We start from the raw sequence: 20,516 nt of genomic DNA, 5'->3' as shown, positions 1-20,516 counted from the left end.
ATTTTGCAGTGACTTTCCGTTTTTATATTTCCTCGGAGTCGTTTGTTTGTTTGTTATTTTACTTTTTGTTAGCACTTTCTTGAATCTTTTGATTAACTCACTTATTAAACAATTGTTTTCTTGCTAAATTTTAATAATTTTAATATACATATTTGTCTCCTTTTTATCCCCTTCTCTCCTTTCTCTCGCCCTTCTCTCCTTTCTTCCGCCCCCTCCGTCTCCCTTCTCCCACCCCCTCTCACCCATGCTCCCAATACCCTGTCCAGGCCCTCCTCTATAATTTTATTCTTTTAACATGTTGTGCATTTCCATTTAATTTCTAATTATTAAATACATTAAATACAAATTTAGAAGTATTGTTTGCAATTATCTTCCCTAAATTTCTAAAGTCAGGAAATAACGAAACACGTAGCTAATACCATGAATACGAAAGTCAATATTTGGCTACGCGTACCCCTATACCCCCGCATGCAGGTACGCGCGAACACTGCCCTCACCAAAAAAAAAAATAAATAGGTGTCAGACCATTACTCCCTCCAATTTAAAAAAAAGTAGCCCTACTCTGACACAAAATAGTGCTTTTGATGTCCTTGTTTACTTAAACTAACCAACAAATTTGCAGAAATGAAACTTTCGTGAAAGAGAAATATATCTAGATCATTTTGAGCCAAAATTTACTTGTCTATGAGTTTGCATTAAAAATTGAGGATTAATGCGCTCCATAGTATACTAATTTTAGATTTCCAGAAAACCAGGTTGTTTTTTTTTGGAGTACTTCTGTTTGAAGGTCAGTTATTTTGTTAGAAGGCTAATTAAAGGTATGGTGAAAATTGGCATGTAGAGAAGCTGATACATGTACAATTAAGGATATATATACCTGGTTTCTATGAAGTTAAACTTAAGGTAAAATATTTAGAAAGCTGTGAAAATTGCAAAATTTGGTTAAACAGATAGGGATTTTTAATTGGTGGTCTGACACCTGATAGCCAACCGCAAACGGTTTTTTTTTCTTACTTCCGGTCGAATGTAAACACAAAACATGTGGTACTTCTACAGAGATTGATCGCCAGTATTTTCAAGCATATCTTTTGACACGTTTAAAATATATAGTTTTTACGTAAAGGTATGTTTTCCTAATAATCAACAGAAGGATAAAGAACTACCCCATATATATGAAACATTAGGTGGCACGGTAGTATTTCCTGGCCCATTAGGGATAATGATAGCCTTTTTAGAATTTTCACCACTTTCTAACACTGCAAAAAATTCTACATTCACAGTTAACTGAAGTACTTTCATTTTACTATTCAGAAATGAATTTGAATATGTATCATGACCGTTTACTTTTTTTACTATTTTTAAAAACCTAAGGCCACTAGTACTTTTAGGTATTTTATGGTGCAGTGAATACAAAATTAAAAAAAATTCTCAAAAATTCATTTTCATCTGTATGTAAAATTATTTCATATTTTTCTACACCTGATTCATCCCTCAGTTTGGGAAAGTATGTTCAGTTGATACTGTATTTTTTGTCCAATCACACTGTTTAGATACATTTACCTAAGTAGGGTACACAAAAGAGCAACCTAAATTCTGGAATGCAAATACTACCGTGCCACCATTAAGAACAACGGTATGGTGTGTGAAAATAATAAATGTTACATGTTACAGGTATACTGCCGTCAAAGAAAACGGTAGTACGATTTCACGAATGGTAAAATATTTTTTTAACTCAATAAAGTTCTCTAACATGTATAAGCAAATCAAAATTCGTTTAACGAATTTAAAAACCAATTTTTATAGCATATTTTGATTTAAAATTGATACAAATCACAAAGAGAAAGTACTATTGGGACAAAGAGGAATAACTCTATTTAAAAACTAACTTTTTAATTTTATTTAGATACAGATTAAATAATCATGCATTACACTCAAATTCTTCAGCTGTCAGTGGTGATTATTTAAAAAAATTGAGAAGGAAATGGGGAATGTGTAAAAGAGACAACAATCCAACCATAGAGCAGACAACAGCCGAATTCAGGGCGACATATATAACACAATGTTTCACATAACTGCATAAAAGAAACATCTCAATTTCAATTATTATTCAATATTGTTAGATTTATAAACATGTACAGATGGCATATGGATGCAGCATGCAAATGAAGTCACTGTAGCAGAACAAAAAAATCCCCCTTAAAATTTCTTTAATTTGTGTTTATATTACACGTATAACATGTATAATGAATGATAACCAGTCAGGGGACTTACTGAAATAAGTGATTTTTAAATCACTTATTTGAGTAGCAAATTTGAAGTTTTGTCACAAATTGGGATTTTGTAGTTTTACCAAAATTTTAAACACATAGGTTTAAACAATATCTTTTCATTAATAAAATTGGAAAAAATGAACTTTTTGCTTCTTTTATGTTGCAAGGTTTATGCCTTTGAATTGATGTTATCATTTATCTGCAAATTCTATTTTAGTTGAAAAAATGCTATAATAATGGCTTTACATTGTACATAATGGAATGATACTTTCTTAACAGATTTTTCCCAGCAGTGGGAGTATTTTTCCTGTAAAGTTCAAGGTTTCATCTTTCAAATTATGTGATAAAATTCTACTGTTCCCGATAAAAATTTCACTGTTTGGGTGTGTTGAAATTAGTGGGAGTTATTAAAATAATGATACTTAAATAAGTGATTTTTGGGAATGAAATTGAGGTATGACACTTAAACTAGTGATTTTAATGTCAATATCCTAGATTCAGTACAAGGTCATCACCTGAAATGACCTGGTTATCCTAGACAACACAGATGTTGGTTCTGATAATTTTAGAAACATAATTATAGTCCCTGGATCATTCTATATTTAAAGCTACATGTATACTAAAATTAAATCACTTCTTCTAGTGATTAATTTGTACTACATAAATAGGTGATTATTAAAGAAAGACAACTCTTACTTCCAATCTTTCTGGAAATAATGTTACTTAATTCAGTGATTTAGAAATTCACTCATTTAAGTAAGTCCCCTGACTGATTACAAAATGTATCATCCTAATTCTGGAAGGACTGTATGTTTTTACAGATTCAAGTAACACCAATGATTATTTTTTAGCTGATATTCTATAATAACGTATAGGTAGCTGATTCAAAGATGAAAATTGTGAACTCTCACAATGAATGGGACCCTTTAGAAGAAATCATATTGGGAGTACCAGATTTTTGGTGTACACCTCAAAAAGAACCAGGATATCTACCTACTAGCAGGTAAGGAAACATATGGGATAATCATGTATATTAATATACTATACTATAAATCAATGTAAATAATAAGTTTTAAATGTTTATAAAAAAGAAGATGTGGTATGATTGCCAATGAGACAACTATCCACAAAAGACCAAAATGACACAAACATTAACAACTATAGGTCACTGTATGGCCTTCAACAATGAACAAAGCCCATACTGCATAGTCAGCTATAAAAGGCCCGATAAGACAATGTAAAACAATTCAAACGAGAAAACTAACGGCCTTATTTATGTAAAGAAATGAACGAAAAACAAATATGTAACACATAAACAAACGACAACCACTGAATTACAGGCTCCTGACTTGGGACAGGCACATACATAAATAATGTGGCGGGGTTAAACATGTTAGCGGATCCCAACCTTCCCCTAACCTGGGACAGTGGTATAACAGTACAACATAAGAACGAACTATAAAAATCAGTTGAAAAGGCTTAACTCATCAGATGGACAAAAAATACAAGTGGACGTGGCCGGGTACTTATACATCCCGGCACAAAAAGACACAACGAACAGATCTGAGAGTACTCACAGTTATCTGACAGCTAGTTCAAAGCCACTAACAACTAATAAAAAAGTCATGCATCTAAGACTCAACCATATAAAAAAAAAAACCAATTAGGCCATAAACAAACAAAAAATAGGTTTGTTTGTCTATTAAGGATGTATTCTTCTGACATTTCAGTCTCATTGAGTCTCATTGAAATATCGTTAGGAATTATTTCCAAAACATATGATACAAGTGGAAAATAGCAATGAATTTGATTATTATCATAGTGAAACTTAACTCTGTGAAAGAATTTTGTATTTCCAATAAGTAGTTTTTGAGTAATGAATTTTTCAAATTTTACGACCAAACAAGTCAGTCTTTTAGCTGAAATTCTGAGAAAAATGGGTGAGGGGTACAAAAAATGATTTTTACCATGTTTACCAGAAACATAAACATCCCATATAACTTTTTCTTTTCAAATTTCTAAGATATGCATTTTTTTCAATCATTTATAACAAGGAAGTTGAAATAATGTGCATTTTCTTCTTTAAACAGAGAAAAATCACAAATTTACAAAATTGACAACATGGTACCAGGTAAATTTGACAAGAAAAAGTAGCAAAATATGATAAAACTTTCTTAAATTAACACCTATCTATAGTTTTTTTTTTGATGAATTTATTCAGATTGGTCCACTTCACCTTTATTGAGAGTATGAAAAAAAGTTTCATTTTGAAACTGTGATTTTTTTCACGATAATAGCCCAAAAATGGGTAAAAATCGATGAAAAATTGGAAAATCATCAAAATTTGATACTTTCAAAGGGCCGTAGCATAAAAAGAAGCACAACACCATATGATATTTTTCTTCACCATTTATGTTTTTATACATGTTATAGTCATATAAACCCAAAAATCAGGTTTGGAAAAAAGGTTTAATTCTAGAAATTTTTGGCTCCTCAGAGGTGTACATCCTTAACCCTACCTATCCAGAAAAAAACTGCCTACTCAAAATCTTTTATTGTCCTGCTGTTATTTTTTGTATTAAGATAGGCATGAAGACTTAAATAGACATCTAACTTTATAGCTTGTTGTTCGGTGTGAGCCATAAGGCTACTTGTTGAAGGCCGTACATTGACCTATAATGATTAACTTTCATAAATTGTTATTTGGATGGAGAGTTGTCTCATTGGCACTCAAACCACATATATATCTATCTAACACTTCAATTTCGCTTTGAAAGAAAGAAAATTAAAAAAAATGCCTATCTTTCTACCCAATGTCTCAATGTATGGGTAGGGTTTGGGCAATCCAAAGTATTTTTAAGTATATAATTTATATGCATAGTTGTTAATATCTGTATCATTTTGGTCTTTTGTGGACAGTTGTCTCATTGGCTATCATACCACATCTTCTTTTTCATATATTTTATGTAAATTTTGAAATACTAAAAAACAGTTATTTTAAATATTCTTTAACATTAGTTGTCTGTCATTTGAACAAAAAGGATTGTTTTTAATTGAGACATATATCATGTATATGTAAATCTTCTAGCATTTAAGTTTTAATAAAATTAAGAATGGTTACCATGGTCACAAGGATTCTTTCAAAGAGACAACGCCCAACAAAACATCAGCAATAAATATATAATTGAACAATAAAAAAAAGAAGAAAAAACATACACGACAAGTCAGTAACGACATCAAAATATTGATTTAGGATAAAAATACTTAAAACAAATAGTTTAGGGGTGGGGGTAAAAATTGCTGCAAGTTTTGTTTATCCAAAATCAATTTTACATATATGCATATTGGTCAATCCATTTTTCGCAAATTAAGTTAAGAGAGGGGAGAGGGGGGTCAGTGAAAAAACTATGTGAATTAAGTTTTTTATCCTACATTGAACTTTTGATGTCGCCCCTTACAAAGGCTAGAGGTTCCTGACTTTGGAGAGGTACATGAATGCAGTGGGACTAAGCAAGTATTGTGAGATCTCAAGCCTAGCCATTATGATATAAACAAACACACAACAATACACGCAGTAAACATAGTCTACAGGAGAGATTAATTGTCATCTCAAGAACGTGATTCCCTATATAATCAATCAAATTGTTCCCACGGAAGGGGGAGGGGCCCAGGCCCCCTGGATCTGCCTATCCTCTTACCAGTGACTATAACAAAAGTATCTACTAATGGAGAGAAGCAATTCCGTCACATATATTTGTCTAAAAGTATATATAAATGTTCTGCAATATAAAAATAATTAACAGTGATTATTGCAGTAGGATTAAATTAAAATATAGGATTGAAATTTGATCTTAATTATTTAATATCATTTGACATATTTTCTAAGAACAGGAAAACAGAGCGATGAATACATACACAAAGCAGCTCTCCAGATTGACAACTTAGAGAGGGTACTTAGATTCCAGTGTAATGTCACAGTTAGGAGACCTGATAAAATTGATTTTACACAACCCGTGAGGACACCGTTCTTTTCAATTGAGCATCAACACGGAGCTTCCTGTCCACGTGACACCCTGCTGGTAATCGGGAATGAAATCATTGAATCCACTATGAGCAGTCAAGCTCGATATTTTGAGTCTATGGCATACAGGTAAAGCATTGTGTTAATCACGTGTACAGCCAAAATGAAACCCCCAAAAAGTATGCCTAAAAGTAGAGGAGGAGAGCGGAAGTTATAATTTAAAGATACTGTGTTATTTTATTTGAAATATTTTGAATTAAAAAAAAAAGATTTCTATTACCATGATTACCCAGACAATCCATAAGATTCTTACGTTTGTAGCTCATTATAAAAGGGGTTATGATAAACAACAGCAGTCCCACAAGGGCATGATTATTAAGGAGGCAGATACATACAAACAATGTACTGATCATAGGGTTTTATAAAAGGTTGTTATGGGGAAAAAATGAATTTAAATGTAGCTTCTTTTTATTTAATTTTTTTATTTTTCAATAATCTTAATGTATAAAATTGGTATTTTACAATTTTTTGCTCAATACAGTAATAATAAAAAAAACAACTCTAAAAATAGAAAAATAATCTTGCAGGACAATACTGAATGATTATTTTGAGAAGGATAAAGACATGTTATGTTGTCTGGGAGACTATAAGATTGAAGTCACTCTTTATATCTATCAATTTTATTCTATTGCAATTGGCAGACGACACTATATGTTAGCCGCCTACAGGCATAGGAAATTATGTTCTACATTTCCGGCAGCGAGGTATACAACACATGTGTGACAGGATTGTTTCTCATAGTATGGGTAGTAGATACTAATCCAGCCGTAAGTTGCCGAGCTTTGTCAGTTAGAGCGCTGACTTTCTTACACAGAGTTAGAATCTTAGAGGACTTTTACTATTTGTAATTAGAATCATGCTCTCCAGATACATATGTAAAGTAAAAGCTAGACATATTTTATCTTTATATTGTATAATATTTTTTTAATTTTACTAGTGTTTTGACGCTGCTGAAGTTTTGAGACTTGGAAAAGATCTGATTGTGCAGCAGAGCATGACAGCTAATAGAAAGGGCATTGATTGGCTCAGACGGCACGTGAAATCTCGTGGTTATCGGGTACACGAAGTCCACTTTCCTGGTGATCTGAATCCAGTACATATAGGTTGTACATATTTAAATTGGTTTTATATATATCTTGTTCCATAAGCCACTAATTATAAGTGGTTTTCCATTTTTCCCTGAAGAAAATCCATTCCTTTTATTAGCTCACCTGGCCCAAAGGAAAAAAAAATCTTCTCCTCTGAAACTACTGGGCCAAATTAAACCAAACTTGGCCATAATCATCATTGGGGTATCTAGTTTAAAAAATGTGTCCGGCTAAATAAAGGCAACAGTAGTATACCGCTGTTCAAAACTCATAAATCCATGGACAAAAAACAAAATCGGGGTAACAAACAAAAACCGAGCGAAACGCATTAAATATAAGAGGAGAACAACGACACAACATCGAAACGCAACACACACAGAAACAGACCAATCATCAGACAAAACACCACGAGAATAACAAATGTAACATGAAAACCAAATACATGAATTTGGGATAGACAAGTACCGTGCCACGTCTTATCTCAATATCTCAAAAATAAGAGAAAACACAAACGACTCAACGTTAAAATGCAACACAAAGAGAAACGAACAATATATAACAATGACCATCTTCCTGACTTGGTACAGGACACTTTTAAAGGGGAATAAAAGTGGTGGGTTGAACCTGGTTTTAAGGCATGCCAAACCTCGCACTTTAATGGCAAAGTTAAATATAACATTGAAATGACAACATAATATTACAGGACTACAATACAAATAAATAGGAGAACATATTAGACACAGAAAAACATGATTAATAGATAACAAAAAGCATCAGGTTTAAAATTCAATACGCCAAAAACGCGCCTTGCCCACACAAGACTCACCAGTGACGCCCAGATATAAAAGATCGAAAGTGAAAAAAGTACAAAGTTGTACAGCACTGAAGATCAAAAGTTGAAAAGGTTTCGCAAAATACGGCATTGTTTTTATGCACGGGATAAGAACATCCTTATTATATAGAATACTTAATGCTATTGCAAACAGTAAATGTTAACAAATGAATATGAAAGAGATATACATAATGAAACTGAAATATTAACTAATTACAGAAAACTAAACCCAAGTTTATCACAAAATAGACACACATCCGAATCAGTCCAAGCGTCAACGTAATTAAAAAAATTGTGACGTCACATACGATGGCGAAAAGGCAGAAACGTTATGCCACATTTGAATTTATGAAATTTAGAAACAGCATGACGTCACATATGAAAAACTATCATTCAAAAATGAGATAGAATTAGGATTGATTTAGAACTAAATACTGATAATTCATTTAAACAAAATGCATATTGCAATACTTATTAATAGCAATTAACTGTAATATATATATGTCCAGTTTGTTATGAATCCAACTTCAAACGTAAATAATCGTACAAAATTTAATATAATTAATAAAGAGGAGGTGGTTAATTTTTCTATACGTCATACCTAAATATATAATAAGAAGACGTCAACACATTTGACAAAATCTGATGAGAATTACAAATATAACATTAAACATGTAAACTAAATACATGAATTTGGGATAAACAAGTACAGAAACACGTCTTATAGTAATGCGAATTCACATTCAGCAAAACGGTCACAATCGGGAATAAGTCACGTTTGGTAATTAAAAGATTAGACGACATAATGACAAACCACAATCTACCATGTGGTAAAAATGTCCTTAGCTAGTTTGGTTAAAGAAACATTATATGGATCAACCAATTCGTGATGGTGTCCATAAAATTTACGGAGTGTCAATTTTAATCTGTCCTCCTCATAACTTTGTTGGAGCAGTTTCTGCGTAAGGAGCACACTCCTGTATATGAAGTCCGTATAGTGTGAACAAGCACGTGAATAACGTATCAATTGTGATATGTAAACACCATACGAAGGGGCAGAGGGTATGTTACTGCTGAGAAATGGGAAATTGATAATTGGGAAGTTGAAATCGTCCCGTTTATCATAGATTTTTGTGTGAAGTCGTCCATCTACGTCAATATTGAGGAAAAGATCAAGGTATGAAGCAGTCCTTCTAGTATCAGTAGTATCCTTAATTTCAAGTTCACTGGGATATATGAGATGTAAGTATTGGCTGAAGTATGGGTTGTTCAACGATAAAACATCATCAATATATCGAAAAGTAAAATTAAAGAATTTCGCAAGGTGCTTTTTCTTTTTGTCTTTTAGAAGGTTCTGAATAAATTCTGCTTCATACGAATACAAAAACAAATCAGCCAGCAGGGGTGCACAATTAGTACCCATTGGAATACCGACTGTCTGTTGAAATATAAATCCTCCAAACTCAACAAATATATTGTCGATCAAAAAGTCCAGCATTTTAATAATATCATCTTCAGTATATTTTCTGGAAGATTCAGTGTGATTCTTCACAAAATATGAAGTATTGTATCCCAAAACAAGAAATTTGTATCTACGATTCCCATTTTTATAGAAAAAGCTCTGTTTTATGAGTTGGTGAAGTCGATCTTTCAACTGAGCATGGGGAATAGTAGTATATAGCGTAGAAAAATCAAAAGTTTTTATGTTGCTGCAAAATTGCAAAGATTGTGATCGAAGGTTAAGCAGTAGATCTTTCGAATTTTTGAGAATCCACATCTGGTTAACACCACTGGTAGAATATATCTCCTCACAATATTTTTGAAGCCCATCTTTAACTGTAGAAAGAATAGTAGTCAATACTTTAGAAAGATGTTTAGTCGAACATTTTGAAGACCCAGCTATGTATCGTTCTTTATATGGAGTTTTGTGTAATTTAGGTATCCAGTATAATGAGGGCAAGTTTTCTTCGTTTTCTTTGATGTTGATACCAAAAGAAAGAAGGACAGATTTATGATTTTGTAAAATTTCATCCTTGGTAAATGATGTTAAAGAATATGTAGGATTACCAGTAGTTTGATCAATTCCAAGCTCTGTAGTGAGACATTGCAAATAATGTTTTTTACATATGAAGACAATATTATTGGAGGCTTTATCTGCCGGAACAACGACATATTTGTCATGCAAAGAGGATAAAGCATCCACAACCTCCGGATTCTTGAAAGGGTTAGAAACTCTTGTACTCATATTACATCTTAGTTTTTGTATGCGCCTCTGAATGCATGATCGAATAGCTTTGATCCATTCAGACAAAGTGTCCAGTTCGGGTTCGTCTGGTTCGCGCTTAATCCATTTTCTTGCATAGTCCTCAACTGCATCCATCAGTAACTTGAAATTCTTTTTCCAGTTGATGGGCTGGGGGATTCTATACTTTGGTCCCTTGGCTAGCAACTCTCTTAGTTGTTTATTGGTAACAATACCAAGGTCACCAGTAATAATATGACCAGCTGGACTATAATTGTATTGAGAAGATGCACATGAGCAATCCGGAGGCTTGGATTTTGTATCTTTGAGGTTAAAATCCTCTAAAACTCTCTTGTGGTTGAAAATCTTTGATGCAATAGACTTGGTGTAAATATAAGAAATAACAGGTGTAGCTTTATTTTTGAAGTAATCAGGTATAGTTTTTTGTACAGATTTTTGATGAAAAATATTGCCAATATTTACAGCATCTAAACCTTTATTGGCGAATTCTACCTTAAAAATAGAACATAGGGGTAAAATGCAGTTTTTGGCTTATAACTCTGAAACCAAAGCATTTAGAGCAAATCTGACGTGAGGTAAAATTGTTTATCAGGTAAAGATCTATCTGCCCTGAAATTTTCAGATGAATCGGACAACCTGTTGTTGGGTTGCTGCCCCTGAATTGGTAATTTTAAGGAAATTCTGCTGTTTTTGGTTATTATCTTGAATATTATTATAGATAGAGATGAACTGTAAACAGCAAAAATTTTCAGCAAAGTAAGATTTACAAATAAGTCAACATGACCGAAATGGTCAGTTGACCCCTTTAGGAGTTATTGCACTTTATAGTCAATAGTTAGCCATTTTTCGGAAATATTAGTAATCTTTTACAAAAATCTTCTCTTCTGGAACTACTGGGCCAAATTAATCCAAACTTGGCCACAATCATCTTTGGGGTATCTGGTTTAAAAAAATTGTCTGCTGACCTGGCCATCCAACCAAGATGGCTGCCATGGCTAAAAATAGAACATAGGGGTAAAATGCAGTTTTTGACTTATGACTCAAAAACCAAAGCATTAAGAGTAAATCTGACAAGGAGTAAAATTGTTTATCAGGTCAAGATCTATCTGCCCTGAAAATTTCAGATGCATCAGACAACCCGTTGTTGGGTTGCTGCACCTGAATTGGTAATTGTAAGGAAATTTTGCTGTTTTTGGTTATTATCTTGAATATTATTATAGATAGAGATAAACTGTCAACAGCAATAATGTTCAGCAAAGTAAGATTTACAAATAAGTCAACATGACCGAAATGGTCAATTGACCCCCTTAGGAGTTATTGTCCTTTATAGTAAATTTTTAACAATTTTCATAAAATTTGTAAATTTTTACTAACATTTTCCAATGATACTACTGGGCCAAGTTCAATATAAATAGAGATAATTGTAAGCAGCAAGAATGTTCAGTAAAGTAAGATGTACAACCACATCACCATCATCAAAAACACAATTTTGTCATGAATCCATCTGCTTCCTTTGTTTAATATTCACATAGACCAAAGTGAGCGACACAGGCTCTTTAGAGCCTCTAGTTGGTTATTATCTTGAATAATATTATAGATAGAGATAAACTGTAAACAGCAATAATGTTCAGCAAAGTAAGATCAACAAATAAGTCAACATGATCAAAATGGTCAGTTGACCCCTTAAGGAATTATTGCCCTTTAAAGTCATTTTTTACCAGTTTTTATACGCCCGTCTTTTAGACGAGATGTATTATGGTATACCGTTGTCCGTCCGTCTGTCCGTCCGTCGTCCACACTTCGGACAATAACTCAAAAACACTTTCACCAATTTCCATGAAACTTAAGTGAATTGTTTATATCTATTGACGTAAGCTCCCTTTTGTTTCTTTTTAATTTCAATTTTGGATTTATGGGGCTTTATTCATAAAAAAGGGGGAATTTTCAAAACTTCGGACAATAACTCAAAAAGGCTTTCACCAATGTCCATGAAACTTTGGTGAATTGTTTATATCTATTGATGTAAGCTCCCTTTCAATTTTTATAAATTTCAGATTTTAAGTTTTGGATTAATGGGGCTTTATTCATAAAAAAGGGGGATTTTTAACACTTCGGACAATAACTCAAAAAGGCTTTCACCAATGTCCATGAAACTTTGGTGAATTGTTTATATCTATTGATGTAAGCTCCCTTTTAATTTTTATAAATTTCAGATATTTAGTTTTGGATTTATGGGGCTTTATTCATAAAAAAGGGGGATTTTTAAAACTTCGGACAATAACTCAAAAAGGCTTTCACCAATGTCCATGAAACTTTGGTGAATTGTTTATATCTATTGATGTAACAAATAATACTTAATAAAATCTGATGAAAACATAAAATTTGTAAAATCTTTAGTTCAATTTAAAACATTAAATTTCTTGTAAAAAATAGGTTCCATGAATGTCATACGTTTGTACTATTATTGAATGGTTGCAAGGATGAAAGCACATTAGCAGTCCCTGAGATACTAACTGTTCCCTGAGGCATATATCATTTTATGATAACATTTTTACTATCTAAGTTATGGATAAAAATTAAATACTGTTTTTTCATATAGGATGTTTTACTCTTGTTAAAATTGGTTGCAATTGAAATCACAAATGATACCTTAGCATTGCAGCTTTTTTTTATAGAGTTCGGTTTCGGTGGAAGGGTTGAGCGCAATAAAAAATGTTATAACACATAACTAGTCTACAATAGCACATAATAAGTGAACAAGTGACAACATGAAAATCATAACATGTGACTAAATATTCCTTAAATGTTAAAGGGTGTCATTTTATGAGAAAAATAAGGAAATCAAGTCTCCTAAACATTTATCAATATGATCATCTTGTGAATATTCTAAACAATAATAAGTTAATAATCATTATCCACCATATTAAGCACCATTTGAACAACTTTTGCATACATCTTTGTATAATTTAGTATGGATTCCTTACTGTGTTCAACAGAATCTAACTATGAGCAATATACCCCAAGAAAATTACCTTCTTTCAAACTACTATAAAATTTGGAAATCAGCCATAGAATTACTAAAACCCATAATCATATATCACTTTCCTTATATTGCATTGAAGACTTCTATGTTATATGCCAATGTTAATGATATTTGTTTTTTATGCTAAATATTGAAAAGCTGAACTAGGTTTAATCATCAGTGTCTTTCATTCTCAGAAGAGGCCTCCTCATCATCAATGAAATCTTTATCTTCATCATCAATGAAATCCTTACTTTCATCACCTACTTCCTCATTTAGATCATAACTTTCAGTAGAGTCACTTTCACCATCTTCACTTTCCCTGTTATCTTCTTGCTGCTCCTCAATGTCATTGTAGTCTTTTTTGCCATTTTTATACGCCCGTCGTCAATGAAATCCTTACTTTCATCACCTACTTCCTTATTTAGATCATAACTTTCAGTAGAGTCACTTTCACCATCTTCACTTTCCTTGTTATCTTCTTGCTGCTCCTCATTGTCATTGTAGTCTTTTTTGCCATTTTTATATGCCCGTCGCCTTTCAAACAACGGGCGTATCATGCGCTAAATCGCAGCCCTTTATTTGTAAATTTTGTAGTCTTTTACAAAAATCTTCTTCTCTGAAACTACTTGGCCAAATTTAACCAAACTTAGCCACAATCATCATTGGAGTATCTAGTTTAAAAAGTGTGTCCAGTGACCCGGCCAACCAACCAAGATGGCAACCATGGCTAAAAATAGAACATAGGTAAAATGTAGATTTTGGCTTATAACTCTGAAACCAAAGCATTTGGAGCAAATCTGAAAAGGAGTTAAATTGTTTATCTAGTCAATATTTATCTGCTCTGAAACTTTCAGATGAATTGGACAATGGGTTGTTGGGTTGCTGCCCCACAATTGGTAATTTTCAAAGAAATTTTGCTGTTTTTGGTTTTTATCTTGAATATTAGTATCAGGTTTTTGGCTATCATCATGACGAAACAATTTTAGATGAAAATGCACTTTCTGGAATAAAAGTGTTGTCCTAGGCCTATAATTGATTACTCGTTTTTTAGTTCGTGTTAATCACATTTTTGATGTTATTTTTTTATACACAGAACAAATGTTACAGGCATTTCTTATAATTTAATTCTTAATTTCATTTTAAACTGGGGTTAATTATGAAAAAATGTTTATGAAGTCAGGGTCACATGAAAAAATTATGTCTATGAGCTGACAAACAAAACAAAGTCAGCTAATCAGGAGACACATTACATTTTACAGTAAACAAAAAATTCTGACACCACCAACAAATAATGAAACGGCATTCACTTGGGGTCCCATGTATGATTTTATTGAACTTGTCCTCAGCCTCATCAAATATTTCATAGGTGATTGATTCAGGATACACATCGTCAAAGTCTATAAGTTTGTTATTATGGACCCGCAACGAAGTTGTCAGTGCCATATAGTTTTACCCTTGTCCGAAATTCCGTCATTCCGTCATTCCACAACAAACCATTATACTGAGGTTTTTTTTCTAAAAGCCTTCAGATATTGGGCTGATGTTTGGTACGTGAGTTAACCATGATGAGTTTTACATCAAGTTTTAGTTTCGTTCCGCTCTGCTAATTTTTGCTGTAATTTCGGGCTTTGGACTTTGAAAAATGTTTACAGTTATACAGACTTATTTTTTAAATGCTATCAGATATTGGGCTGATTTTTGGTATGTGAGCTAACCATGAGTTACAGAACAAGTGTAAGTTTCGTTCTGCTCTGCTAATTGTTGCCAATTAAGGGTTTTTCAACTTTGAAAACTGCTGAAAATCACAGTTATACAGACTTTTTTCTATATGCCTCCAGATTTTACCTGATTTTTGATATGTGAGACAACCGCCATGTTTGTGTCCACATGTGTTATTAAAATTGCAGATTTTTTAACATTTTGAGATGGGGCCATTTGTGTCGCTTTGACACATCTAGTTTTATTCTTATTTTCAAAATTGAATAGATGCATCACTGGTCCCATTAGTACCACCTACCAATGAAAGGAAAGGAATCCTGGTCAACCCTCCAGATCGACCAATCACAAAGGAAGACAAAGACAGAATATTCACAGGTTCATCTTGGGAAGTGAGTATCTATAAGTTAACCTGCAGCACAAGGAACTAATCAATGCTCTATAAACCACTACTCTGATTTTTAACTTTTTCACAGATATTCAAAATCATAGTTTTTTTTTCATGTGGTGGCACTACAAATTGTCCCGCTTATCACAACTTTTATTTTCCTTATTCTAATACATATATATATATATACATTCTTTAGTTTAAAAAGTTATTTTTCAATTTCTTATAAAATCCTTGTTTTCATGCCACCTTGATTTTCCCCAATTCATGGGCATTATGTTTGTAGGTCTGTGCCTCCGTCCGTCTGTTCGTCCTCTGTCCAACTTCAGGTTAAAGTTTTTAGTCAAGTAGAATTCCAATCAACTTGAACTTAGTACACATAGATAAAGAAAGATATGTTCCCTAGTGTGTGATCTTTCTTATTTTAATACCAAATTAGAGTTTTTACCCTAATTATTTTCACGTTACACTGAACAAAGAAAATGATAGTGGAAGTAGGGCAAATGTGTACTGTGGACCAGGCCCGGGGCCATTACATTGCAATGTAATGCATTACATTACAATTACTTTGTGATTCTTCCATTACAATTACAATTACATTTTTTCTCACATGTAATGCATTACATTACAATTACTTTGCCTATGTAATGCATTACATTACACATTACTTTTTCAATATAAAAACTAAAAACATTTCAAAAAACAGATTTTTATAAGAAATTGATAAATAATACAGGGGTATATGAAGATATGTATACAGTGTTAGTGACATAGACTTCAAATACTGGTTAATCAATATGTCCATTGAACTTTATTATCATAAGAGGTTCAAAAGTGGTGTCATTAAGAGAACAGCTATCAGTTCTGTACACCTTTCTGGCAATACTAAAAAGCCTTTCTACAGCAGCTGATGTGTGTGAAATGGCTAAATACTTAATAGCTGTATTAGCCAAAGAAGAAAGGCACACTGAATTTGACTTCCATCATTCCAGTGCATTGATTTAAATTTCTTCACATGGCTCAGACAAGTAGATGTCAACATCATGTACTGCACCATACCTGTGTCTATACTCTTTGATGGAGTAGTAGGAGGCATGAAACTGGAAAAGTCACTTTTAAAATTCTTTGGTGGTGGTAAAAAAATAAATAAATTATCATATAATTTTGTTTCTTACATTGATCACTTAATCATTAAGACATCATTAAGGGATTTCAAAGGAATATAATAAATGTGTCATTAAAGGATTATCTTTTGAAATTTTAAGGGCTCTGTGAGGACAAACATAAGTTGAGAAGATTTGATTGCAATAAAAACATTTTGATATTAATTAGGTGAAATAACAACACAGACAGGACCCAAACCACAGTTTGGTTTAAAAATGTTGTTTGACATATTCAATCTTTCACTGAAATACATGTAAGGTGTGTATAGAATTATGAAAATTTCATCTTCATGTTTTTTCCATTCATCTAAATAGTTTTGTTTGATAAATTTTTATAAGATTTTTCATTAAACACCAAACCACCAAACACCAAAATATTCCTAATATCATTTTAAACAAATATCAGAAACCAAAATCAAGACTTGATAATTTTAACCATTTTATATTTATTACCTTAATGTGTGTTTTAAAGATTGATGTAATTTATTTAATACAGTAATTAACTGTGACAAAAATTTTATTCCATACTTTCTTTTGTTTTTGTTAATATTTTATCTATTTTACCAATTTGTAATGAAAAGTAATATACTGTAATGGATGCATTACATCAATTTTTATCTAAAGTAATCAATACATTACATGTAATTGTAATGCAGAAAATGTGCATTACAAATTACTTTACATTACATCCAAAAATGTAATATTACAGTGCATTACAATTACAAATTACCATTACCCCAGGCCTGCTGTGGACACAATCTTGTTTGTTATTCTTTTTAAGGTTTTGAATGAAAAAGGGTCTGCTAGTTTTTTTCAAGCCTTCGACTTTTGTCGAAAAAGCGAGACATAGCTGCAATCCTACATTCCATTGTCAGCGTAGTCGGCGTCCACAAATATATGTTTAAATGGAACAGTGTAAATGAACTCATCATAGATACCAGGACTAAATTTAGAGTATACGCCAGACGCGCGTTTCGTCTACAAAAGACTCATCAGTGACGCTCGAATCCAAAAAAGTTTAAAAGGCCAAATAAAGTACAAAGTTGAAGAGCATTGAGGACCAAAATTCCTAAAAGTTTTGCCAAATTAACCTGCTTTTTTCTAGATAATTGATGCTCCATTTCTTAATAGAATGGTTGTACCAGAGTCCTGTGAGTCTAGTGTCTGGCTGAGTATTAATCTGTTTTTCTCGATATTTTTTATCTTCTCTTTTTCTAGATATTAGATGCTCCATTTCCTAACAGCATGGTTGTACCAGAGTCCTGTGAGTCTAGTGCCTGGCTGAGTATTAATCTGTTAATGGTAGGACCAGATAAAGCAATTGTTGAAGAAACTGAAATACCTACCATCAACTTCCTTGAGTCATTAGGTATGATAAATCTATTTGTATATGCCTGCCATGGGAGACGGGGCCATTAAGTGTTACCCTTGACCATCCACCTTCCTATCTTTTCATTAATCTGTCCTATTTTCTATTGTTTGAAGCGTGAGCGACGGAGTTCCTGTCCTCGGACATATTCTTCCTTTATAATTCTGTTTATTTCCTGATTAGGATATGCTATCTTAGATAGTGGTTCCACTTATGTTTTAGTCTGGGGGAAACTAGATTGTTTATTTGTGTGTTTTAGTCTGGGGGAAACTTGATTGTTTATTTGTGTATCATTTGGCTTTGAATTAGCTTTCAGTTACTGCCCTTACCAAATGGTTCTAACAATTTGCACAAAAGATGCTTACATCATTGTACCTTAGATCTAATGTGATTGCACATAAGGTTTTTAACATGCAAATTAGGTGAGCATATTGTGAGCAAAAAATATTTCACATATGAAACTAACCTAATTTGCATGCTAAAAATATCACTTGCAAATGATCATATTAAAAGCTTACAAGTATAACAAAAACATGTGCATTTTATCAACATTGTTCACAGAGTAGCTGCTCACATTTTGCATATGTGAAAATTAGTTGACCAATTTGTTTGTTATGGAGCTACCATTTGATTTGTATGGGGGCTAGGATGAAGTTTGAAAAAAGGCAGATAGATTATACACACAGAAGAAGAAGTATACTTAACAACACAATTATTTTCATTTACATGTGTATAATATGACGCAGTTTTTTTTCAACAGTGTTTATTTACTTACGCCTTCCAATTGATATTTTATAGTGTGTCTTTCTATGTTGTGACTTATTGTTATACTATTGTTTCAGAAAAGGGAGAAGGTTTGTTACCATTTAAACGTTTAATCCTGCTGTAAATGTTTGAACCTTTCCTACGTCAGAAATCTGATGAACAGTGGTTGTCGTCTGTTAATGCATACGTGTTTCTCGTTTCTCGATTTTACATAGATTAGACTGTTGATTTTCCTGTTTGAATGGTTTTACACTAGTAATTTGTGGGGCCCTTTATAGCTTGCTGTTTAGGTGTGAGCCAAGACTTCAGATTGAAGGTCGTACCTTTACCTATAATGGTTTACTTTTTTAAATTGTTACTTGGATGGAGAGCTGTCTCATTGGCATTCATACCTCAAGTACCTTCCTATATCTATATAGATAGGACAGGAGTTGTGAGTAAAAATAAAGCAGGATGAGACACTTTCCAAAAAAAAGAAAGCAGGTTGACAAATCTATGTAAAAAAGTCAATACAAATCAAATGGTAGCTCCCTTATCTAATCATCTCCAGATGATAATAATTAAATTTTACCTAAAATCAAAACAAAATGGCTGTTTCAAATTAGGATAAAATAGCATATGCAAATCAGTTTTTTATACAGAGATTATTTCAGATTATTTAAGTTCAGTAAAAATAAAAACGTATTTGTAAACAATTAAAAGACTGTTTCAGATTGTTAAATATTTATATATATTTCAGGTATTAAATGTATCCGTGTACCATACAGAGATTCGTCCAAATTGGTTAATATATATATATATTTCAGGTATTAAATGTATCCGTGTACCATACAGAGATTCGTACAGATTGTTTACTATTTATGTATATTTCAGGAATTAAATGTATCCGTGTACCATACAGAGATTCGTACAGATTTGGTGGTAGCATTCACTGCCAGACGTCAGATGTCCGACGTATTGGTAAATGTCACAATTACTTTCCAAATATGGACAGCAATGAAAATCAAACAACCACAAACAGCTGAAATTTTACACATTCATGTATTTAATCAATTTGTTTATGAAAACATAATAAACATGGGTTTAAGGTTATGGTTATTTCTTTTCCTATAATGAAACTGTCTTGATGGTGTATTTATATGGTGTATAATGTTCTCCTGCAGAACAATTCAAATGAGAAAACCAATGGCTTAATTAGAACGAAAACAGACACAGACCAACGAAAGATGTAAAGATGTGGTATGAGTGCCACTGAGACAACTCTCCATCAAAGTCATACTTTACAAAAGTAAACCATTATAGGTCAAAGTGCGGTCTTCAACATGAAACATTGGCTCATACCGAACAGCAAGCTATGAAAGGACCCACAATTCGAAGCCATTCAAACAGGAAAACCAACGGTCTAATTTATATAAAATACGAAAAACGAGTACACTTATGATCCACATCAACAAACGACAACTTCTGAACATCAGGTTCCTGACAATATTGCAATGTGTTTAAACGTTTTCATGGTACCAATCATTCACCCTCATCATTCTTATCGAAAACAGTAG

General features: G+C 32.6%; 2 protein-coding genes across 3 annotated transcripts; both read left to right on the top strand.

Annotated features, from left to right (window-relative positions):
- The first annotated feature begins 1,000 nt into the window (after window positions 1–1,000).
- On the top strand, window positions 1,001–7,296 carry LOC143057357 (glycine amidinotransferase, mitochondrial-like). Its single transcript, XM_076230660.1, has 5 exons — window positions 1,001–1,123; window positions 3,122–3,273; window positions 6,157–6,420; window positions 6,879–6,925; window positions 7,289–7,296. Exons 2-5 carry the CDS (start codon window positions 3,161–3,163, stop codon window positions 7,294–7,296), a joined length of 432 nt encoding a protein of 143 aa, XP_076086775.1. The 5' UTR covers window positions 1,001–1,123; window positions 3,122–3,160.
- Window positions 7,268–20,020, top strand: LOC143056476 (glycine amidinotransferase, mitochondrial-like). Of its 2 annotated transcripts, none has more exons than XM_076229555.1 (4): window positions 7,268–7,454; window positions 15,546–15,667; window positions 18,045–18,195; window positions 19,767–20,020. In XM_076229555.1, exons 1-4 carry the CDS (start codon window positions 7,346–7,348, stop codon window positions 19,838–19,840), a joined length of 456 nt encoding a protein of 151 aa, XP_076085670.1. In that variant the 5' UTR covers window positions 7,268–7,345; the 3' UTR covers window positions 19,841–20,020. The 2 variants fall into 2 exon arrangements, with proteins under 2 accessions (XP_076085670.1, XP_076085669.1); XM_076229554.1 differs by having other exon boundaries at window positions 7,269–7,454; window positions 19,834–20,018.
- The last annotated feature ends 496 nt before the right edge of the window (window positions 20,021–20,516 follow it).

The sequence above is a fragment of the Mytilus galloprovincialis genome, chromosome 13, assembly GCF_965363235.1.
Source record: "Mytilus galloprovincialis chromosome 13, xbMytGall1.hap1.1, whole genome shotgun sequence".
Lineage (NCBI taxonomy): Eukaryota > Metazoa > Mollusca > Bivalvia > Mytilida > Mytilidae > Mytilus > Mytilus galloprovincialis.
This window is presented reverse-complemented; position numbering and strand designations above follow the sequence as displayed.